At 47.1% G+C, this 24,925-nt stretch overlaps 1 protein-coding gene across 1 annotated transcript in view; it reads right to left on the bottom strand.

The window, feature by feature from the left end:
• Positions 1–24,925, bottom strand: part of IGDCC3 (immunoglobulin superfamily DCC subclass member 3) — a 106,698-nt gene that overhangs the window by 15,689 nt on the left and 66,084 nt on the right. Inside the window, exons 5-7 of the mRNA XM_040602566.1 lie at positions 20,159–20,296; positions 11,963–12,121; positions 4,001–4,166 (exon numbers count right to left, since the gene is read on the bottom strand). Of these exons, the coding sequence (XP_040458500.1) occupies positions 4,001–4,166; positions 11,963–12,121; positions 20,159–20,296 (463 nt within the window). The remainder of the gene's footprint in view (positions 1–4,000; positions 4,167–11,962; positions 12,122–20,158; positions 20,297–24,925) is intronic.

Here is a 24,925-nt window from a genome sequence, read left to right as displayed (position 1 = left end):
CCATGGAAAAAACAAAGTCCCTTAATTACCATTTTGTAAATAAAATCTTCTTGGAAAATCAATATTTAGAGCCTGCCTTCTCTGAAGATATTGGCCTTTGTTCCTTGCTATTACAGCAATATAAACCCCACAGTGTTATATACTTCTGGGCTGAAAATTACCCCCCTGAACCTGATTGGGTCAAAGGAAGAAAAGCAATAAACCTTTCAGAGCAGTAATTTGGGTACTATTTCATGCTTCCTTGTAAATTTTGAAGCAGTACCCTAGAAAGCAAGATTTTACACAAGCCCAGGATTACCTCAGTAACCGCCCCTTCCTCCTGCAGCGATACACTCGCTTTCGGGCTGGGCTGGTGATGCTGAGTGGGAATTTTGCTGGAAATGCCCATTACACCTCTCATGCTCAATCCATATCATACCAGGAACAATATGGGCAAAATGGCATCTCTGTTCAACAAGAGAGGGACAGACCCTGTGGCTGCTGGACACTGGAACAGGTTCACCAAAGTCAAAAAGGCTCCATCAGCCTCTCCATCTGACAGCACGGTTCAGTACAGCATCACCCTGACAGCTATCAGCTCCATCCCCAACCCATGGCAAGGCAGCCCCATCGTCAGCTCCTTCAGTGATTTTTATTCACAGCTTTTAATGGAAAACCCCACAATTCCCTACGCCTGAGCCTTCATGCATTTTTCATTAACAATTATCCGCTATCCCAGAACTGCTTTTGATTTTTGCTAATCATCGATTGGATATTTTGTTCCCACACAGCTGGCATTTTCAAAACATAACAACCACCTCTGGAGAGGGCACAGCAGAAGGCTGATCTTTAATTGCTAATGTGCCCAGAAACCGTCAACACATCAGGTGACGAGAATTCACATCTGAGGGACCACAAGGGAAGAGACGTTTATCGGTCACAGCCTGTGAGGCTTATTTTACTGTGCTGAAAGGCTGGAAGTTGCTTAGCAAGTGACTGATGTCATACCAGCAGCCATATCCAATCTGCAGTGAATCCAGTCCTGAAGCTGCTGTCCCATCTCTACAATGATGGACTCTGAAGTCCTCTGATCTGGAGGGTTTGCTCTCCTTGGGTTGGCAGATACTGCATACGAGAGACAGCATGGGATGACATAGATGCCAAAGGGCCCTTGACAACTTTGAGAAGCAATAGTTTGATGGACAGATCTTCCCATCACCTGTGGGTTTGTGCAGACACACTACTGCCCACCGGAGTGGTGCCTCAAGCTTGCAGGAGCAGAGCCGCATCTCAAACACACCATGTTCTGCAGGTCTGGACCTCACTTCTAGCTGTGTTTGTTTACCAGAATGAAGTTGCTCATAATGATGCATTTTGCAATCAATTAGCACATGATATGATTTGGGATGATTCACTCTTTTTTTCTAAAAATCCTTTGGGGGCATTCAGACCTTTATTGCCATATTAAGCAGAGTTTTAATCCAAATGAATTTTCTAGGAAACCATGTAATCTAATTAAAAAGCTCATAGTACAGTTTAGTAGCTTCATTACTAGTAGATTCAAGATCCATCTTTACACGGACAAATATTTTCCAAGTGCAATAGACTGATAAATCCAGGGCATAATCACAAACTGATTCTGCCTGGAACTAAGTGGGTTACAGCACTTAGTCATGCCCATGAGAATGAAACAAAGGACAACTTGAAAAAGCTCAGAAAAACCCCCACCCGTTGATCTGTTTCTTCCAATTTGTGGAGCACCCAGCCCTGCTCTACCAGCGAGGGCATTTTTCAGACTGACAGCTTTGGAAACCACAAGGCATGGCCACTTGCCTGAAGCTGGGGGTCAGAGTAGACCAAGACTAGTGCGAAAAGAAGCCAAAAGTTCAACATTGTTGACTATGATGGCCTTAGGGCTCAGCTTTACAAGCGTGTTACTATAGCTTGAGAAGATGCCACGTGTCAGCTGAGCCCCCATAACTGGCTGAGCTCCCTCAGCCAGTGCCAGATGCAATGTAATCTGATCATTTAGCTCACGGTGGAAAAAGACTGACGCTAAATTGCATTAAATGATTCCCATAAGAAAACGATTACAGCGATGTTCACCAAGTTGCGGTTCACATGCACGTGTAGCACACCTCAAGGCACAGGGACCTGGCAAGGAGACGTGACCATAACCAAAGACTTTCCTCAAACGGTGACAAGGAATGATTTCACAGGCAAGACATTTGGGCAAGAGGCAGAGCTGGATGCAGTATGAGGTTTGTCATGGCTTTAATGACTGCTTGTAAAGTCTTCGGTCACTTCTGACTCCACTTCCTGGTCAGTAAAAGGGGATGCACTAATTTCCCTTCTCCCATTTCTGCTCTGTTCATACTGTAAGGGCAGACATTCCTCAGAAACCCATGCAATGAACTAGAAGACCAGGAGCCTGGACTGAGTGGCATCTGTATGAGCACACACAACGTTCCCTGAAGCTCTAATAACTTCCAGCTCAGAGAAAACTTCCACTGACTCCACGATTTTTTTACAATTCACATCTTATCCTTCTTGCAACACACATCCTTCCATCCTTCATATCGAAAAGCTTTAAAAAAGCCTCAAACATGAAAACAAAAAGCCATATTATTATAGAAACTTAGAAAAATAAACTCACTCTTCTCCCCTGAGGAACAAGCCATGGTGCCTGCACAGCACTTCCCAACAGTCTAAATGGATGGTCTGGACCCTCCAGCAAGGCTGGGTAGTTGCATTCATGAGACACATTTGTTAATACAGACAGCAGCTGTATGACATCATAGAGCACAAATCTCTACCAATAACTGAGGTTTACAACACAGTACTATTATTTTTCAGTATATTGTTCCATGCTATTTCCATAGAAACTATGTCATCAACTTGTAATTTTCACACTAAGTGCATCCCACCATATCATTTCCTCAGTGCAAACATTCCTATCCACATGAAAATGCAGTCATTTAGTACTCAGAGAAAACACTCTTCCCTGGTGAGATAAAAGGCTGAAGTTTAGTAGAAGTCAGCTTCCACGCAAATACTATTTCAAATGTATTTGCATTTGCACACCCAGGCAGGTCAATGTTCAGGGGTGAAAGCATGACTCCTCCACTGCAGAGTGAGTGTGACCCCTGCCAGCCAAATGACAAAATTTGGTCCTTCCAGAAACACCCAGGTGATGATCAGGACAAAAAAGAAACCTTTGCTGGGTTCCTGCGTCATCAGTCAAAGTCTAATGGTGATGTCCTGATACAATAAAGCAGTAAGTGCTAAAATGTAAGCCTACAAAGTGCAGCTAGTAGGACCAGAGCAGTGTTTTAGTATATCAAAGCCCAAGTTGAATCCACAGATCTGCTTCTGAACATCACTACCTTCACATTAGCTCTTTGCTAATGCAGAAAGAAAGCCAACATCTCTCCCACCCCTCTTTCCCACTGGAGTCCAGATAGTTCAAAACAGTGGCCTTTAATTCAGCCTCACTCAAAAGCAGGGTCAGGGAGCACTTAATCGCTGCGAGGGATGTGTGACAGCAACCCACCTCAGCTGCTGAAGCCAAGCTGGCTCTAAAGCACTCCTTTTCAAGGCGTTCAGGCAGCATGCAGTCTCTCTGGATCACTCATACCCATCTTGGCTCTGAGCATGTCAGCCATTGCCCAGTACAACAGGGCTATGGCAAAAGCAGGGCTTGCACAACTCACCAGGACGTTCTGCACACCCCACTGCTCTCTGCCAGCCTTCACCGACTGGTCCAAAATTAACTACCATGCACACACCTGCCTCAAATACACTGTCCAACAAAAGCTGAAGCTTGTGTGAGCTAACTTGCTCTTTGCCCAAGAATTACACCTGCGGGGACAGCTATCCCTGGACCATCAGGCAGGCAATGTCAGTCCTCCATGTGTGGTAACTCCAGACTGATGCTGGGGACTGGCACAACCCAGCCGTGTGACCCAGAGTACCCTCCACCCCGCACTGCAGCACCAGTGGCCAGCCCACGAGGACTTACCTGTTGTTATTCTTCAGTTTAATGTGGTCGCTGGTCTCCAGGATCTGCCCATTCCTCAGCCAAGTGATCTGTGGTGGGGGTTCCCCTTGGGCCACGCACGTGAAGATGGCAGTAGTCCCCACGGGCCTGGAAATGGACTGGGGATGCTGCACAAACTCTGCGGGGGCTGCAAGGAGGAAGAAGAAGGAGTGTAAGAAAAGTCATGATGATCCCCACTTTATCCTGGTACAAAGAGCAGCCCTGTAGCCTGGGCTTCAATAAGCCTCGTCTGTCTGGGAATATGGGATACTTAGCCAACCCACAGCACAGGCTGCAGGTAACTATGGTCTGGATAGTGTGTCTAATCAACGCAATGTTGCAATTTAGTTGCCCATCCTGGCAGTCATGGCTTCATAGAAGGCACCTGAAGGTCAGCTCAGTATGGAGAGCTGAGGAGAGTCCTGCAGGGTTCAGGCAAAGAGCATCAAGGTCTAAGCCCCCTCACCTCTCCCCGTTCTCCCACTGAAAGCAGCCCCAATGCTGCAAAATAATCCATATTTGACAAAGGTTATTTAAAAATGCATTCTGCCTGTTAGGGGAACAGGCTGGAAGGTTGGCAGTCACGGGCCATTTGCACAAACCTAAAATGGAAAGCGTGCGTAACCCTTCTTAGTGCGTGGCACCATGCAGGGCCATCACTTCAGCAGAAACAAGCCCTCTGCTACGGAGGCTTGCAAAAACCAGCACATATTGACAGTATGAAAAGCAGGGAGGAAGGAAGGCTGCCACTACATGCGGCAATTATAGTATTTGTGGTTGGGGAGATCTGCTGTTTCATCAATGGCAGAATGACAGCAATGCCCCGTCTTTGCCCAGAGGGCCCGTACAGCATTAGCAAACTGCTTGCAAATGGAAAGAAATGCATGGATGTGCATAGAGCAATCTGGCAGTTCTTTCCCCAGTAAGTATCAGATTTGCTGCAGACTCTCCTGGTAGCAATAGACTGGGGAGCCTTTTTTAACCCCAGATCTGCAGCCTGGGACCCTTGGGATCCTGCCAAGCTTGGCAGAGGACTCCACCATGTCTGTAACTGCTCCTCACCTTGTAACCAAGTGTTTTCACCTTTAACATTTTAAAATGGAAAGTGATTTCCCCCTTTCCAGCATCTCAGAATAGATTTAAAATCGTTTATCAGAATAAACCAGTCTATCAGCCTACAGAAAGCAGGGCTTGAAAGACACTGCCAAGTAGGTGAGTTTATTCAAGCAGTTATGCTTCAAAAGACAAAGTGATAAATATATTCCACATTGCTGTTGAAACCAAAAATCAGGTGGAACTGGCAGCAGCCACAATGAAGACAAATAGATAAGAGGCATGGGGTAATGAATTTAGTGACTAGCATCACATAATGGATGGCTAGTGTTTAATTTTTCCAACAAAAGCAAGATTATCCAGGGAGACACACTCAGTGCCACTTGCTGGCATTTTCCAAGCATGAAGTTGGTGGGCTCTGCCACCAGCAGAGGTGCAGGGATGGGAGAAGGGAGCAAACTGGTCCAGCAAAATGTGTTGAGGGGTGGCCAGGCTGCAGGCTGGAGCAGCTATGCAAGAGCCAAGCCCTGTGGTTCATGGCCAAAAAACCCCTTGTGGTTTGCTGCATCTTTATCACCATAAAGCTCTTCCCCAGCTGCGTGCACACAAGGGAAGAGTATTGCTACTGCTGCAACAAGGACAAACTGCAGCAAAAGGTGCTTGTGTGTAAGAGCAAAGGCAGGCATGTTGTAGGTCCTACAAGCAGAAAGACACAGAAATTCATGGAAGAGCCCATCTACCTCAAAGGAGCCCCCTCTTTCATTTTTAATAATCAAAGGGAAGCGGAGCATGGCAGGTCTGTCTTATGTTAGCGGTGGGGGGTGTCCGCTGCCAGAGTTTATTGTCAGGCCACTTCTGTCAGCACTGAGGTCTCCTAATGAACCTGATCTTAGCAACCTAATGGGCACATATTTCCAGAACCTCCTGCTAAACTTCCCCACGTGCCAATCGATCCCTTGTCCTGTTATTTCCCTCCTACATTTTCCCCGCTCTAGACTTAGAAATTAAAACAAAATGCAGGATGGGTTCAATAAAAGTTGGAAGCATGGATAAACAGGGGGAAAACCCCTCTTCCCTGCACTGAATGGTCCTTTGTGGCATACAGTGAGAGCATTAGAGACTTGATTTTCAAGACTTCCTTAACCTCCCGCCCCCTGCTTTGTGCTGGCGCAGTTTTGCAGGAGCAATTATTTTGCAAGTGGCTGTGCACCTCCCTGCTTTCATCTGGGCTCACAAGTTGCACCCGCAATACTCGCAGGTGCAAACCCACGATGCCAAGGAAGGGCACAGCCATCTTCCAGCGCCTCGCTGCAGCTTCATTAAAAGACCCTGCTTCTTGGCTCTTTGCCTCTGGCTCCCCCCCTGCCTCACAAAATTTCAAGCCCGCTGTTTGTTCCAGCAGAAACAAAGTTTAAATATGGAATGAAGCATCCGGCGTAACCCTTCTGGAATCGCTGGCTCTCCTTATCCTCCCTTATTAGCCCGTGTCAAGAGGGAGTAATTGGAGCGGTGTCGCGTGTGACTCGGGGGTAACGAACATGCAGCTGCGGCTGCTGGCTTAGCGCCAGTGATGCTATTTAGGACCACGGCCCCTCGGGTTCCTGCTCCCCTCTGCTGTCCCTCCTCTTTGCTGTCTCACTAAACAACCAGACCAAAACCCCAGCACCTGTTTAACTTGCTTAAACTCTCTAGGGAGCAGGCAGCTACTCTGTCAAACGGCTCCCACCTCCACTGTGCTGAGATGTCCCTGCTTCGTGGCATCCCTTGCTGCAAGGCATGGGATGCTCCTCTGCCAGTCCTGTTCCTCCTGGCTTTCTCTGGGCATTGCTCTGTCCTGTTCAGGTCTCACCCTACTCCTTTTGGTGCAGAAAGAGCAGCAGTATGGAGCTGTAGTGTCAAAGGGGCCCAGGCTGCAGTGGTAACCCATCAAGTTAAAAGGTTCCTTGACCCCACCACCAGTTTCTGACAGCATCAGAAAAAAAACCATGGTCTGGATGCCACCAGGATCTTAACACAGGGATGGACACTGCCGCAAGGAGATGCCCCTCTGCTACCCTGGACCATCCCAGTGTTTGTACCAGTGTCTCCAGGCAGGGTGTCCTGAGGCAGCTGCTGGTGCGTGGTCTCGGGGCGAATGCCTCCCTTCCTGGACAGAAGAATGCCTGCTCTCCTCCTCCCAGGTCCTCTCCCTGGCCTTTCAAATTGATTTTGACAGAACTGAGAGTTTGCTACCTCTGGCCTTGGGTTAGTGGGAAAGGAACAGAAGCAAAGTCCTGCCTTCAGTCAAACCTTGCCTTCAGCCAAGACCTGCCTGCTGCCAGCCCTCCACCCGCCTCATCGCTCATAATTAATAGAGCATCTTGTCAGTGCTCATCTCACCCTGCACAGAAGCACGGTGGCCTGAACACCTCTCCCCTTCCGTACTACATGCCAAAAGGCCATCCCAGGTGGCAAGAGGAAGCACTTTTCAGCCCTCCATGAAGATCTTAACAAAGATATTAATGAAGATCACTGTTAAGAGCAGAGGATTCAAACCTGGCAAGGAGGAGCAGGCAGGATCCATCTCTGGCTTGTGGAGTATGAAGAAACCAGAGCATTGATTATTCAGGACTTAATGGGAGGGAGGGGATCATGCAGTTTTAATGAATATTTAAAGGCGTGACATTGGTATCAAAAAGCAGTAATGCTTAATACCACCCCCAGCATCTTTAATGAAGTGCTTCAATAGCTTTTACTGTGCTCAACAGACTGCGATAGCATGAAGATGCACTGTACAGCAGGTTGTAACGGCAGACCTGGAAGGGCTTCATCCTTTTAGGGACATCTCATCTCAGCAGTGGCCAACCACCAGTGTGTTCCCCAAGATGACAGGGAGCTTTGATGCCCTTGCCATGCGTTTGCAGCATGGTGCCTACTGCATCACCTGAGCTCACTGAGGAGGGCTGTCCTAGGGAGCGGGGAGCACCGAGAGCCGATGCACCGGTGCCAGATGAATCCTTGCTCCTTGCCCCTCAGTATGAAGCCGTCATTAATTCTCAAGTAGCCAGAGTGGCAGGATGAGGGAGGGAGGCTGGGGTGAAGAGAAGGAAGAATAACATGGAAACAAGAAAAACTCATAAATTAGGCTACTGGAACATACAATAAGGGTATAAAGGAGAAGATAGGTCAATGGGGAAGTCAGTTAAGCACAGCATCAGATGACAAGAGATTTAAGATGAAGAATTGCTGCCAACTTGGCTTCTCTCTACTGACTACAGAGGATGCCCAGATGCTTATGTAAGTAACTGAAATAGTTAAGTTGTCGAGCCGGTGGGATCGATCGCTAGGGCTAAAGATGGAACCCATGACTTCGTCCCCTGGGAAACAGGCAGAGACCGCCCCAGAGGCTGTCATGGAGGCTGTTCATCAGCCCTCAGTGGGTATCACGAACTTCTTGTCCTGGTGAGATGCAGGCTGGAGCTCCGCAGCAGTGGGACGTGTTCCCACATCACCTACTGGTGTGCTCCTGCGAGGATGCTCTGGAGGGGCACACTGACCCATGCAGTACATACTGAAGCTGGTTTTGCAGCATGAATTTAGGGCTAAATTCAAGGACAAACCAAGTACCACAGAGCTGAGCCTAAAACACAGCAGCTGCAATACATCTGCTGCTGAATTCAACCCCACAGCCAAGGCCTGCAATGCCAGCAAGCAAGAACGATGGAAGACACATCAGGAAGCGCAGTGGTGGCCGGATCTGGTGGACCGAGGAGCACTGCCTGGTTCTGCCAGCAAAAAGCAAGGCGAACAAGGCATTCATTGTCAGCAGAGCCTTCAAAAACATGTCCTTAAGATGGGCACTCATTTATGAGATGGGATCTCATTTTTCTGCATAGCTTTCAGGAGGAAATGAAGCGTGGAGTGGAGAACACTGGTGACCATCTGGCCATTCACAGCCCATCAGTTTGTTATGACACCAAACACATAATAACGCACAAAAGATTGCACAGGAGGTAGAGAGAAAGCGCTTTGATATATTTTTTTTTCCTTGCCACTGAAGCCTGCTCTTCCTTTGCACCACACGCACACACACTCTCTGTTTCAGCCAGCGATGCATTCGGCCCTTCGACAAGTCGCCCCGTGAGACTTTCATTTGCAGCGCAGCACAAAGCAATATTCAAATAGCTGTGCTGGGATCTGAAGAGAAAATGGAAACTTTCTTGTGTGAGAACCTTACAAAAGAGATCAAAGGAGCCTAAATGGCCAGGGGAGGGCAGGGAGGGAGGGAGCGGGGGATCGACGCCTTCTCCTCTGAAGGGAGGAGGAATTCCCAGGAAGATAATAAGATGGCATTAGATGATCTGAAGGAGAGCCTACAATAGGAAAGGACATTACTGCCAGAGCAGGAGCAGAGCCCTGTGCCAGGACACCTCTGCCCACGCAGCTGCTGCGGTGGGGGTGAGGACCACTGCTGGCAGCAGGAGGAAGGATGTGGTCTCAGCCCCAGCCTCTTGCTAAGTCCCTGCCTTACAACAGGAAACACCACCCTTTCTCCCCCAGTTTCCCACCTATAAAACATGCCTCCTTCAAAAGACATGGGGCAAGTTAATTTGTGCCTCCAGGCACTTCAAGGGTCCCTGCATAAAGGCAGCAAGTACCTGGCCCGGCGTGCTTTGAGGATGCTGTATTGTCCTAACCCTGTGCTAACTTCCTCTCCAACCAGGCTTTTGATAGCCCGCTCTTTGCTTTTATTCTCTTTACGGATGTAATTTGCATCGCTGACATCCTGACAAAGATAAAACCCACAGTCTCCCATGTCAGTCATTATTGCTGTTTTCTTCCCAGACAAACCTGAACAGCAATCATTTGTACCTCTCAGCTGGAAAATTCAGGCAAAATGAGATTCAGAGGAAGGAAAAGCTGCTTCCAGAGGGAGGGTGAGCAAACCTGGGATCAGCCCAGCTGCCTGGCCATGGTCTGCCATTAGCTTTCCTGGGGAATGACAGCCCCCTGAAAAACATGAAGCATTTTATGGATGGGCAACACAGGCTGGGGGCCTGGACACTGCAGCTCATGTCTAAGGGCTATACCAAGGACGCACTGGCCACACTTCTCCAAACCACTGCCAGTTTCTCTGTTAATGCTGAACATAGGAGCATGCCTCTTCCACAGCAAGGCTGGACTCCAATGGCCCTGTGATTACATTTTAGGGATAAATCCTCATCTTGGTTCCCTGGGTGAAAATCCACAGTAATTCTACCCCAGATGAACTTCAGCACTAGACCAGCTGCTAAGGAGCTGATGTTCAAATCTCCAAAGAGACTAAAACCCGCCGATCTGTAGCAATGACAAGTTGTGCTACTTTCCCCCCTCTCGTCCAGTTGCTAACAGGAGCAGTCAACAGTATTCAGTAGCTGTGTTTTTACAACCTCATAGGTTTTCCAAGTCACTTCTTTTGGCTCTGCCTGCCCGCCTCCTGGACTCCAGCTTGGCATTTGGGTTTAGTAAACTTCTGCTACATGTGCAGAGCTGTCCTGCAGCAGCTCTAAAAGGTTTGTATCAGAACAGTGAAGTTGTTCTTAATGCCTGGGCTGGTGTTTCTTAATAAGGAGACTCATAGGTATGCCCAGCCCCAGCCAGCTGGCAAAGCCCCCTTGTTGCATTGCTCACCCAGAAATCCAACAGCAAAAGAAACAGTGAGTTTTCACCTCCTCTCGTATCTGATCAGCCCCTGGGACTCAGGAGGCATGAGCAGCCCTGTATAAGCACCCTTTCTATATTGCTCCTCGCTGCTCCCAAGGCAAAGGGGAAAAAGGATGCCAGCACCCAGGGACCAACGGCTGCTGCACAAGCAGTGCCACGCCAGATCACCACCAGCGATTCCCAGGACCTGTCAGGTGAGCCTCAGGGCTAGAGCAGGGCACTTTCCCCATCACCAGCATGAAAGGTTCAATTAGCTCACTCCGGCAGGAGGTGTATAATTTTAGATTCAGGATATCATCAGTCAATAGTTAATGAGTGAACTGATGAGAGTGCGAGATGCTTTAAGTGGACTAGTTTGAAGAGGAGGTGAGTGCTTGTAATCAGGGGCAGATTACTGCCATTCAGAGCACGCTGCCAGCTGGGTTTGCCTTCTGAAATACTTCCCTGGCTCCCCTCACCATGGAGACTGGTCACACGGAGCATGTGGAGGGGATTTGTTTGGTTGAGTGCTGATCTCTACTCTGGGCTGAATCACCCTTTACAAGTGGTATTTCAGGACAGCTGCTGCGGGGAAGGGGAGCGACCCGCATCTCCTGGGCATGGCCCTCAAAGGGTGGTTTACCCATGTCATGGTAAGGGGCTCAGATAAAGTGTCAACTGCTATAGAAAACAGTCTCACTGACTTTCTGGAAATGGTTTTAGACTTACTGGTGCTATTTCAGTTGGAGACCAATACTCTGTAAGTGGTACCCACCCCTGGATATCACTGCAGGGGTGATATCTGTCATTCAGAGGCATCCAATATAAGAACAGTGCCCGTATCCCCATATGACTAATGACCATGCAGGTGTGAGAGACAAATTTGGCTAATTAATTCAGCCCAGGCTTTCTGCTGAGATGTACAAGTATGATAACAAGTAACAACTGGCATCTGTTAAGCCAAATAAATGCCTGTGATGGGGTGGGAAACCATTGCAATCCATGCAGCTACAGCCTCAGTTGAATGATACTGGTTGCTACTCACCTGCGTGGGACACAGAAGACATGCACCCACATGGGAAACCACATGCCTAGAAAAGAAGTGCTCTGTCTGATACTGCCAGAGTAGCAAAGTCAGCATCTGTCCACCACAACCCATCACAATGCCCAGGGGATGTGTAGAGACTGTGCAGAGAGCATCACTGCTCTGCAAGCCCCAGCTTTGCTCACCTTGTACAACGAGCCTTCCCTGTGCAGTCCTTCGCACCCGAGTGCCAGGTTTGTTCGCAGCACACACATAGATGCCAGAATGCTGCACGGTGAGGTCCGAGATCATGAGATTTCCGGTCCCCAGCACCTGGATCCCCTCCACGCCAATGGGGCGGCCATCTGAAAGAAAGGGAAAAGGATTTGAGTCACATGTTAGACCTTTGTGTGAGGTTCTTCAGGCCACAGCCCTTGGTGAGGTCCAATTTAAATACTTATGGAGTGGTGCCATGCCCTGTTACTGGAATTTGCCAAGTCAATGGTTTTTAGCTGATGCTTTTAGCAGAACTGCCTTCTGGAGAAAACCAGGATCCTCACTTACAAGTCTGCCCCAAACCACACTTTGTGCTGCTTGAAAAACCAAGGTACTATCACAGGAAATGTGAAAGTGTTCAACCACGTGTTCAGATTAAGATGAAGCACCCCAGAACACTGTTCAACACAATAGTTAAATCAAGTTAAATCATATCAGCATCTGTGATTCATTGCCTGGATTCTTACATTAGACTGACCAGGGATCCAACCAGCTCAACAGCCTGTTTCCAGCAGAGGGGCTCTGGGAAGAAGAAGACCAGCTCACCTACAACAGTGCTTCCCTGATGTACTCTCCCAGCCACCAGCAATTTACGACTTGGGGATTTCCTGAGCCAGAAGTTATGCTTTTTTGCCTGCCAAACCTTGATGGATTTTTGTGGCTTCAGAAACTACGTGAACACTGGATTTTCAATTCCTTAGCTCTTGAACACACAATAGTTCAAGGCCAAGGAGCCAAACTCTGAGCTGGTGGGGTGGTTAGATCTGCTCAGCTGCTCTGGCTTGGAAGGGCACCTGGAAAGGGCTGCCTCCATCCTGAGTGCTGGGTCTGAGGCAGGCTGGTAGGAGGGCAGCAGTGTTTCCAAAACAACATGCCTAGGCTCCAGCACATGGTCCTCAAAGTTGAAGTGCTTAACATGAAATAGTTCTGTATAAGGGAATTCACCTTTTTGCAACAAAGCCTGTTTTCATTGGAAAATTCCCAGCCAGCTCTAATTACAATGTGTTTCATTAGTATCAGGCTATTGCTTTTTATTGTTTCATTGGTTTGTGTTTTAAGACACTGTCTGACAAAGGCAGCTCTAAATCAGTCTTAGCATGTGTCAGGGTGTCTGAGCAGAGGGGCGAAGCAGGGGAGTAGTTTTACTGGAAGAGCAGTTAAAGGGAGCACACTTTCATCAGATGGGAAAAAGGAATTCAGTTCCTCTCTCACCTTTGCTCACAGAGGAGTTTAAGGAACCTACAGAAATGAGAGAACCAAAACCCAGCCTTGGTGATCTCCCCACCTGACGCTCCATACATGTCTGCTTTGCAACAGCAAAAAAGCCTCTGTCTTGTGCTTCGAAGTTGTGGCTAGTAAAAGGAAAAATTAGGGTGAAAAAATTCTTCTGGGAGCTCTATTGGCCTGTGCTAAGGAAGTGGAAGTAATCTTGGTAAGGAAGTGGAAGAAGCCAAAAACCCCCATAACTGCTCTGTAGGAAGCAATGGGTCATGGGGAAAGATCCAAGATGCTCTAGCTAGTTTCTACTCTTGTGGGCCACCTCCTGAGAAATGCTACGTAATGGCTCTTCAACCCACTTGAAGACTTATCACCATCCAGTGGGCAGACCAGTTTCCAGGGGCGTTTAGCACTGAAGGACCTGAGACTCAGGCTGGAGACTTCAGTGGCTGCATCTGGTGTAATTCAGCAATGGGAAACCTTCATGGAAAACACATAGGGAAACACAAGTTGCTACAGAGCTGCTGCAGTCACCCCAAGACACCTCGTTATCCCCAAGGATTTCCTTCATAGCCTCTGCTGGCAACAGTGTGGCCCCTGACTGAGACCTGGCTCATGCCTGACCTCAGGCAGGCGTCATGCTTCAACACAGACAGGCAGGCAGGGCTGGTTAAAAGTTATCTTGCAACTGTATGCTTTAGATGTAATACCATGTTTTGCGTAGTAAAGACATTATGAGGATTTGGGTCATTCATAACCAACAGGTTCTGGAATAGATTGGGAAAACATGAAGGCAAAGCCGAATTCAAGGGGAGGGACAAATTAGCCATCAACCCAGATATGCTACTTTGCAACCTGCTGCCCAGCAAGTGCCTGAGTCCCCATGGAAAGGCACGTGATGGGATGGAGAGCAAGGGTCTCTGGCAGCACTACTGAAAGCAGCACACATTCATCAGCTTGCAAGCCTGGACCGTTGTGGTGGGTTACCCAGGCTGGATGCCAGGTGCCCGCCAAAGCTGCTCTACCACTCCCCTCCTCAGCTGGACCGGGGAGAGAATGGCTTAAGGGTTGAGATAAGCACAGGAGGATTACTCAGCAGTTACTGTCATAGGCAAAACAGACTTGACTGGGGGGCGGGGGGAAGAAATTAATTTATTACCAATCAAATCAGAGTAGGATAATGAGAAATAAAACCAAACGTGAAAACACCTTCCCCCCATGCCTCCCTTCTTCCTGGGCTTAACTTCACTCCCAAATTGTCTGCCTCCACCGCAGCAGCTCAGGAGGACAGGGAATGGGGGTTCAGCTCATCACACATTGTCTCTGCCACTCCTTCCTCCTCAGCGGGAGGGCTCCTCACACTCTTCACCTGCTCCAGCATGGGGTCCCTCCCATGGGAGACAGTCCTCCAACTTACTGCTCCAATGTGAGTCCTTCCCATGGGCTGTAGTTCTTCATGAACTGTTGCACCATGGGTCCCTCCCATGGGGCACAGTCTTTCAGGAACGGACTGTTCCAGCATGGGTCCCCCATGGGGCCATGAGTCCTACCAGTAAATCTGCTCCAGCCTGGGCTCCTCTCTCCGTGGGGCCACAGGTCCCGGCAGGAGCCTGCTCCAGTGTGAGCTTCCCACAGGGTCACAGACTCCTTCAGGCATCCCCCTGTTCCGGTGTGGGGTCCCTTACAGGCTGCAGTGGATGTCTGCTCTACCGTTTACCTCCACAGGCTGAAGGGGACAGCCTGGCTCACCATGGTCCTCACCATAGGCTGCCAGGGAATCTCTGCTCTGGTGCCTGGAGCACCTCCTGCCCTTCGATCTGCACTGACCCTGGTTCTGCAGTTGTTGCTTTCCTATTCTCACTCCTCTCTCCCGGCTACAAATGCCGTTGTGCAGGCGCTTTTTCTCCCCTTCTTAAATATGTTATCCCAGAGGTGCTGCTACCATCACTGATGGGCTCAGCCTTGGCCAGTGCCAGGTCCATCTTGGAGCCAGCTGGCATTGGCTCCATCAGACACAGGGAAAGCTTCTAGCGGCTTCTCACAGAAGCCACCCCTGCAGCCCGCCCCCCCCCCAAAAAAAAAAAAAAACCAAAAAAACCCTTGCCACGCAAACCCAAGACAACCACAAAAGTGAGGGATCCCATTTCAGATTAATGGCAGCATCCTGCTAGGAAACATCAGCAAAACATGGACCGAAAGCTACAAAGCACTCCACAAACATATCCCCTGCCATGCTCTTTAAGTATTACTTTTCAGGTATTTTTTTAAACTTAAAGGTTTCCTTGCTTCATTAGCAGGCAATGCCAGACCACTTCACTATTTGCATTGCAAAGAAAAATGCTTGGGTCTTTTGGAGAGAGAAAAACAATGTCATTAAATGATTAAATGATCACATAGCTGGCCAAACCACTGCAGCAGTAAATGGCTCAGTCATAAAAAGGACAGTAAAACATGACCTGTCCCACATTTAATGAGCAATAACAAGGAACCATTCCTTTCAAACATCATTTGAACTGAAGTGTAGGGGTCTGAATTAAATTCAAATTGAATTTGATTTCATCTTTTAAATTAGATCTTTTGGAAGTCTATATTTACAATAGGTGTAAAAATTAAATCTCTCTCTCAAGGGAGGGACAGGACCAGTGAAAGATGCAAAGCAGCCATACCTGGATGCTTCATCACATCATTGCCTTAAGAAATACCACAGAAATGTGACTCGAATGTCAGTAGTTTTACTGTATTATTTATAACATGCTACATAATTTAAGTGTGCAGAGACCCAGCTTGCAGCAGGTACTCCACACAGTCCAAATACCAGCATCAATATGTCTTCAGTTATCTCTCTAGCTCCAACTATTTATTAGAGGTGTGGCAGCCTGAAGAAATGTCTCGGGTCAACCAAGCATCCTTCATTTCCCTCAAGAGCAAAGCTCTCCAAGCTCAGAAACCCTGGGGGATCTGTCATTTGATTTGGAGAATATGGTCACCTCTAACAGCCCATAAAGATCACCGTGCCAGATCATTCCATATGCCTCTTACTCAACTCCTCCTTTCCAAAGAGTGCTGAAAACAACTTCTAGAAAAGTATCTCTGCTTTCCCAGCCTGCTCCATCCTTTTTACTCTACTGTGAGTCGTCCTATGATCAGTTAGATGGTCTTCAGCTAATATCAAGTCCAACTTAGTGACACTGACAACACATATAAATAATACAGAATATTTACACAAGAAATTTCTTGCATCCTGAAAGCTCAGCACTTTGCAGAACTGCTGTGCAGAGGGACTGATGTCTCACACCTGCTTTGCAAAGGTTGCTATCTATTTTAACCCTGTTTCCCTTACATGGAGACCTGAAAAGTGGCTTGGATCAAGGCATCCAAACCCTGAAAACCCACCTTCCTAGCATCACTTGCCATCACTAAGTCATCTCTCCATGGAGAAGATCTGAAAGACTGCAAAAGCCAACACTGTTCCCACAGGCTTGAAACTGCTGCTCATTTAACATGACCTTCTACTTCTTTTAATAAAGTCAAAAGCAGAAAATCTGAGGACTAAAAGCAAGCCAGTCTGGGTAGAAATGTCTGACGGATTCTCTCTGTCAATCCTCAGCTGATGAGGGCAGAAGTGGAAGGTTCAGCTGGTTGTGAAGATCAGATGGACAACTGATTAATAAAAGACACTATTCTCCAAATGGGAGATGCTCCCAAAAAATGCTCCAGCTTTTGGAAGTAGAGGCTTCCAGGTTGCCCACTGGGGTGAGGTCTGGATGAAAGATGCCTACAGTTTGGGAGCTGCATTATTTATTTTTCCAAGGTGTATGTGATGCTTTCTGGAGTCCATTCTCCGCCTGCTAACCGAGTGATTGGCACATCAGCGCCAATTACGGAGACCTGTTAAAACATGCCAGGCGATATGAATATGCAACAACATGAACGTCTTTCTTTTATAAGTAGCAAGTAGAAAGAAAGTAACAACTTTCTAATGTTGATCATTTAGGTCTTTTGTGAATTCTTTGTATTGTGCCATAGTAGCCTTCCACTTTTTAGACACATGGGTCTCCTGCTCTGGCGGACACTGGGCACTGTGGATTAGCATATTTAGAGTACATTGCAACAGTTGACTATTCAGTATGTGAAGTGGTGAAATTTACTCTATTATTTCTAAACACTTACGGGACCGGTGCTCCTGTCAACCAGCCAGCCATCTATTGCAAGCTTCTGTGTCCAATAAGTTACCAATTAATTGGCTCCTACAATTGTTGTATAGTTTACTTCTTGAATGGCTCCCTCTTTAGTAATTTCCTTCCCATTGTGTGACCCTTTCTGACAACTTCTGTATAACGCTATCAGATAATCGCTGTCTTTTCTTTCTCGCCTCACTTTTCTGTATCTCTCTAAATAGTTTATTATTCTGCCGTGGTACCTTTTATGGAGGCCAGCTCAGTGGCCTGTCAGTTAAAGGGTAAGGATACATTAAAATCGTCATTCATTCAAAAGGCTTTGCAGTAAGTGCCCAGGATATTCATTTGTGCACACATACAGGTCCAAGCCTGAAGTGTGTAGCTCTGAAAGGAAAAGCCCTATCTTCCCTGAACAAACCCTTAATGATTTTACATTTCTCTCAGAGCCTGCTCTCTAATGAATGTTGACATTTCATGCACGGCAAGACACAGGAATTCTGTTTCTGGTCAGGGGCTACAACATATTCCCAAGGAAATTAAATTCAAAATTGATTGTGTGACACTCAAAAACTGGCCCAGAATTTGAATTATTTCCTTCAAGCAAAATATAGCTGCCTTTCCCACTGAAAACCAACCAGGTTTTAGCAAAGCCAAAGCAAGAAGTGCAAATGTTGTTTATGGCTTGCTTTCCCCTGCACCAGAAAGCTGTGAAAGCAAAATTGTTCTTTTGCTTCTTTCTGATAGAAGAAATGCCACAACATCAAAACTGTGAGCAAAGGGGTTTAGAGAGACACTTCGAAACAGCAGCATGCTCTGTGCAAAGACCCAGCACAATGGCCATGTCACCACTCTTCTTTATTTTGACCAGGCAAGAAAGATGTTCACATATAATTGACTTTTTTTTGTTTAAGTCAGGCCTATTGCTAAATCAGCTGCATGTCTCTAAGACTTCGTGGCCAAGGATTTTATTTCTGGCAGTGGATTAGAAGTGGTGTTTTTCTAAGCTGAGTAAATAACCTGGCTATTCAAGCTAAACCATCTCTGTAGGAGTAACTTCAGGAAGAAGACTTTCACATGGGACGAAGCCACATGTACAGACAATAGATGCTTGGAGGACATCCCTGTCCAGCACAAACCCCTCTCCCTCCTCCTGATCACATAGACACGAGACATGAAAGTGCTTCCAAATGGCTACAAAGAGATGACAAATCCACCACCTCATCAGAGAGCCTGTGTGCCACATCGCTGTCAAGATCAGTGTAATATTAAACAAGATCTTGTGATGCCTTGGACAGGAAACATTCCTGCTGGAGGGGAGGGAAAATAACGGGATCTCTTTCCCATTCAGTAGCTCTAATTCTGCTGCTGTGCTGCAAAGCAGCATGGAGAGGGTATTTATTTTTGGTGGAAGGCAATGCTGAGCTCAGGCCATCCAGACAAACATTGCACAAAGCTATTACATCTTCATTATTGCACTGCTCTATAGAGACAAGCGTTTTGAAGAAGGTAATAAGCACTTATAATTAAGGCAATTATAAAGTAGTTTATTATAGTTGAGCGCTAACATAGAGCCGCCTTGTGTCCAAGAGAACCAAAACAGTGATACAGCGTATCTGGGGAATTTTAAAAACAGCATCAATCTGATGGTTATGGCTCCGCAGGAAAAAAAAAAAACAGTCAGTGGCAGACACAAGCTGATTTTAAAAGCCACCAGAGAATGCAAGCAGGAGGGCGAACACGGAAAAATTCTGTGATTGATACTGGATACATGTCCTCATCCCCTGGCAGAAATCTCTGGAGCAGGAAGTCACCCTTCCCATGAGCTGGACCCGGACTCTTGGAGAGCCATAGGGGTGAAGTGCCACATCCAGCACAGCAGCACGAGACAGGATTACCCCTGTTTGTGCTTCACAGCCACCTTGGGGCACTCGGGAAGATTAGCATCCCAAAAATGACATGACTTCACAGACCACAAAGGCTTGGGCAATACTAACTGAACCCAACCTTACAGTGCACACAGGCAGAGTTATAAGCTCCAGAAGATAAAACAAAATACATCAGCTCTTCGCTTAGCATAGATTTCTGTAGGGCAATGCAAGCGTTGTTCTGAGCAAAACAGTTTCTGAGCTGCTATCACAAAGTTAGAACCTAAAATAACCCTTGCTTTTAGACGGAGAGAAACATGGCACTTTTCTCTTCCTCACTTGTATGACGCCATCGGACAGTGCCTCTGGTTTTCATGCTGATTAAATAAGTATCAAGGACTCCAGCAGCAAGCATTTGTTTTTTCAGAGCTTCAGACACACTACTTAAAACACTCTCTTTCCCTCAACATTTGTTCAAAACCCCCTGAACAGGCAGCAAGTTTCTTTCAAGTCTGTTTTATGTGAAAGATGTGTTTGTGCATGATTTTGCTTCTCTAGGCCAACAGTGGTGATGGTTTTGATGCAGCAGAAGGAGATGCTGTCACTTCAGAAAAGATTAAATTATTACCTTTCATGAAACATCTACAGGTTTAACCAACCCACTTCTCTAACAGGTGAAAACAGGATCTTGGCAGAGAGAAAAAACAAAGGGTAGACATAAGAATAAAAAGCACTTCAAGCCTACAATTAACTTCAGTGGGAAGGGAAAGGGTGAATCACTTGTTGCATAAAATAGTCAGTAGCACCTACCTGTTTCCCACAGAACAGCAATGGAGGAGGAAATACCGGTCACCCCGGGGCTTACCTAGGCGGCTCCAGGAGACGATGGGACGGGGATTGCCCGTTGCGATGCACTCCAGCACAGCAGTCTGGTGCACTGTCAGTGTGAGGTTCTCTGGACCGACAAGAATCATGGGGTCCTTGTAAACAGTGGAGTGTGAGCCTGCAAGGACAGCAGCATCATTAAAACGCACCTGATCCTCTCTTGTTTAATGGAAACACTGAGAGTTTCATGCATCCTCTAAGTACATATGATGTGGCTAGTGTAAGCCTCAGTAAATTTGAGATGTATATGAAACAAAAGGAGCACAATGTCTGTGTGACAATCACACTGTCTGACGTGTTTTAAGTGTGTGATGATATTGCTGGGGAAAATCCCTCAGCCAACCAACCCAGTCACAAGCAGCCCTGTTAACACCCAGATAAGGCAGGATAAAGAAGGAGCTCACTGTGAACTGCAGAGAGTAGATGTGCAGGAAAAACATGGTATACAGGGAGGACACAAGCTGTAGAACAGCTCGTGTAGACAGGAATGCAAATAAATGAAGGAGTTGCTTTATCTTTCAGCATCTCAAGCCATAAAGTAATCCATGCAGTCCACAATGCCTGAATCTGCCTCTCTGCAAGCATCCTCTCTTGCTGCTCATGTCATTTGCTTCAAAAGCCCTGTCCTGAGACACAGAGAGTGATGGAGGTGCCAGTCCCTGACTCCTGCTGAGGATCTTTTTGAAAGGAAACTCAAGAAAACTCCTCTGATGACTAAAACCTACAGGGTGGTCATTTCCCTGTCTTTTACAGCACTCCCGTCCTGGTCCACTCTGGTGTTGTGATACCATTATTGCTCACGATGAAATCACTAATAATTTATTTGCACTACAGTAGCACCAAGTGGCAGCAACCAAGAAAGAAACCCATCGTACAAGGTGATGCACAGACTCATAATACAGTAAAGCCCTGGCACAAGAACTCTGCAAACCAGACAGGCACAAGACAAGCAAAAGAAACCACATTTCACCAGACAGGAGGAGACTACAGGAGAAAAACATCATCCTGTGTCAGGTATATCACAGCTAAACCTGCATCTCCCGAGTCCCTAAAAAGTGCCTTATCCCCATGCCAAAGGTCCTTTCAGCCTTCAGTCCCATTTGTTGGGAGCAGAAGAGGAGGAAAAAGAGGAGATATTCTCAGTTCTCCATCAGTAAACAGGAACACTGACAACCTCTGCATTAGTCTTCTCCTCATTTCTTGCAAGAGCTGGTTTATACTCCAGAAATGCTGAGGTAAAGCAGTGTTCAAGGAATTTCAACAATCTGACAGCTGCTGCTGGCAAAAATGCTCTGTACACCTGTAGAGAGAAATACCTGGACTGGTCGCTTGCCTCCAAGCAGGAGAGTGGCACAGGGAGGACTGGAGAGCTGTGCTTCGCCATGGGCCAGGCTTTGTTGTAGGGACCAACCCATACTGACTCCTGTACATGGACTTTCTGATGTCCAAAAAGCTTGTTAAAAAGAAGTCATCCACCAGAAACTATCTGCAAGGGCTTTTCTCCAAGAAAAAAAATCTTTTCTTCCTGCACTTTTTAGCCTTACCCTTTCACAGCAGCTCAGGGGCTAAAGTCAGGGTGTTAGCAGGGGGATTTTGCAGTGGTCCAAAGGCAAGCACAGATCAGAGCGGCTCGTTTGTTCATTGTTCCTACAGGGGCTAAATGGGGAGGGATAAAGCGACTCTGAGGTTGTGTCTAAATGGGCAAAATCCAAGAAAAATCACCGTGTCAGTGTGACTTAAGAGCTGACTTTCTCACTAAATGCATTTCACTGCAAGCCATAAAATGCAGATTTTTTGATGAGAACCAGAATGCACAATAAATTCATATGACCGGCTGGTTAACCCCAAGAGATCTGAAAAACAATACCTTCCCCCTCAGTACTTCAGAGTGCCTTTAAAATCCATGTAGATTTATTGTTCTAAATCACAATACTAAATGTTCACGCTTAGAATAATACGATATTATCATTGTATTATATAGTGATTTCAGTATTTCAAAACACAGAGAAATGAAATGAATTGTCCAAGGTCATCCAAGAATATCAGTGAATGGGAGCTGAGACCAAAGCAGAATTTATAAAACACTCTATTTTAACAATAAAATATTTAAAACCCCATACTCATTGATTTATACTCTGAGTACTAATAGGCATTTGGGCTTTCGGTTGTGGGCTCAGCTCTCTGAAGTGGGCCAAATCCTGCCCAGCTCTGGAAGAGGTATTTCCACCGCTGCTCACCTTCTCTTGCAAAGGCCATGTAATGGTCCCACAGCTTTGCTGCGAGCCCAACACCCACGGCAGTGCCAGCTCCAGGGTCAGAAGGGACAGTGAAACAGCAGGGAAATGGCTGTCAGATGCCAGCACCATGCAAAAGGGCTGATTGTGCCCAACTGTCGAGGAAGAGGTTTCCTTCTCCAACCAGAAAATCCCTTTGATTCAGGGTCAGGAAGGAAGGAAGAAGTGAGAAAATGAGGGACTCTTGGCAGGCGAGTGCTGCTGGAGCACAACAGGGTTCAGGGCAATGTGTTGGGGATTTATTTTGAAAGGGAAAAAGGCTCTAATGATTCATGTGGACCCCAGGGACTCTGCCAGCAGCAATCGCAGTAAGGATGGGGAGGTCCCCGGCACTGCCAGGCGTGACAGGCACTCTTGCAGTGACGGGAGCATCGCTGGCAAAGGCAGTTAGATCTTGATCAAAAGGACAGCAGCAGAGAAAGCCACAGCTTGCACTGAAAAGGTGTCAGTGCAGAGAGGCAGGCAGCCCCTCGGGAGCATCTCTGCTAAGCAGGCACTTGAAAATAATCAATCAGTAAGACTGGAAGACATATCCGTGCTGCTCGCTGCCAACAGCCCCACCACCATTGCCAGGGAGAGGAAGGAAAGTGCTGCGAGCAGGGTCCTTTGTCCCCCACAGGCAGCCACCCTCCTCTCCCTCTCCTGCCCACCTGCGGCAGTGGCACAGGCTCCCACAGCACACCATAACTTCTGCTGCTACACCACAGCCTAGAGTTAACACGCTAGCACATACCTGCCGTCCTGGTCTAACAGATACCTGGGTTCTTTTAGCTAACACCTCAGACCATAAACGTTTTTCACCGGGGTTTAACCCAGTGCAATAGGTTTTCCATGAGCTGAGAGCATGCAAATGTCCTGTGTCAGCCCTGCTGACATGCAGTCACTGAAGCACGGTCCAAGCCCTTCAACAGGCACATCAACAGGATGATGTCTGTATTCATCATCCAACTGCTTTAAGGAAAAGAAAGCCACAAACATTTCACAGACAGGAAACCTGGAAAATATCCATCTGAAATAAGGGATGGTCAGATGAGAACAACTAGCACTTTCTGCCCCGTGAGAAATAATAACTCAGACGGGTAAATTGAAACAAAGAACTTCACCATGTTGATAATTTACTGTTCTTTTTTTCCCTCCATGCGGCTACTGTTCACATAGATCAAGAAAACAGATAAGTAACAGGCATCAAAAGCTCCCAGGTCTTTCAGAACCAGTTAGCCTGCTTTCTTTCCCCATCAAAGCCAATATACACAGCAACCCTCTTTCCCCAGCTTCACCCCATTTCACACGTGCTACTTTTTTACAGTCAGCAGAGGCTAATATGACACTCGGTACAAGTGTTAAGTCTCCTACCCTAGGACCACTGGCCAGGCAGCCCTTTTGGAGGGTGAAGGCAGGCTGTGAGGTATGAGTGTACACTGGCAAGCGTCTAGCCACTGGGTACCAGCAGTTATGTGTATCTGATGGACGGGAGGACTGCAGCTCAGGGGAAAGACCCTTTACTGCATATAAAAAATGCTCAGAGAAACACACATCTAACCAGCCCTGTGCAGACTTCCCATGCCTCTTCCCTCCAGAGCTCTAACCTCCATTTCCACATGGAATCTGGGATGGTCCCCCACCAGAAAGCCACAGATGCATCACCATTGTTGTCACAGAGGACAACTGTGGGTATCCAGCATCTCAGGGGGGTTCTGACCTGCACCGAGCCCTGTATCTCAGAGCCCACCCTACCAGCACGATGTAGCCACAATTTGCAGGCAACTACTTCTTTGGCACCTCTTATCTTCTCTGAAGGTAACCCACAGATGCTCTGAAGTCCAGGAGAAGCAAGTTGTCCTGTTTTCATACAAGGAGATTGAGCATATCAAAAGGCATTTCCAAGAAGAGGGCACAAAGGTGCCATTCACTCCTAGCTGCTTGATCAGGCTGGGTTGTATGATTTGACTGAATACTTCCCACTACCTTCATACTAGGAGCAGCTACTGAAACATCAAGAGAGACTGCTGAAGCCAAAAGTATTTTAAATTAAAAAGACTGACAAATGAAGAAAGCCTAACTAGAAGTTGACAACCTAACATCAGGTTTGGAAACTGGCTAATGAGTTATTGCTCGAAAGGGCTCCAAGAGATCAGCTTGAGTCCCACACAGACAACTAACAGAGGATGGTCAATGGGCACGTCAGTGGAGAGCAGCACAGCTACGGCAACGTGGGTGCATTTGCACCCTAATCCTTCCTTCACTGTGCCCAGTGTCATCACTTCCACATGCCATTTTGTGTGCTTTCACAAACAGGCCAAACTTGTGCACATGCAAAGCGTGGATGTGGGTTCCTGTAGTTTGCCCTTACAGCTTCATCACATCCTACCTCTGGCAGCATGAAACCGAACAGCAAATACATGACTTTGGCCCCTTTTTTTGGAGAAGAGACCATAAGGCACCATCATTTCTTC

This window comes from Falco naumanni, chromosome 7 (assembly GCF_017639655.2).
Source record: "Falco naumanni isolate bFalNau1 chromosome 7, bFalNau1.pat, whole genome shotgun sequence".
Lineage (NCBI taxonomy): Eukaryota > Metazoa > Chordata > Aves > Falconiformes > Falconidae > Falco > Falco naumanni.
Note: the sequence above shows the minus strand (reverse complement) of the source record. Positions and strands in the feature narration are given on the sequence as shown.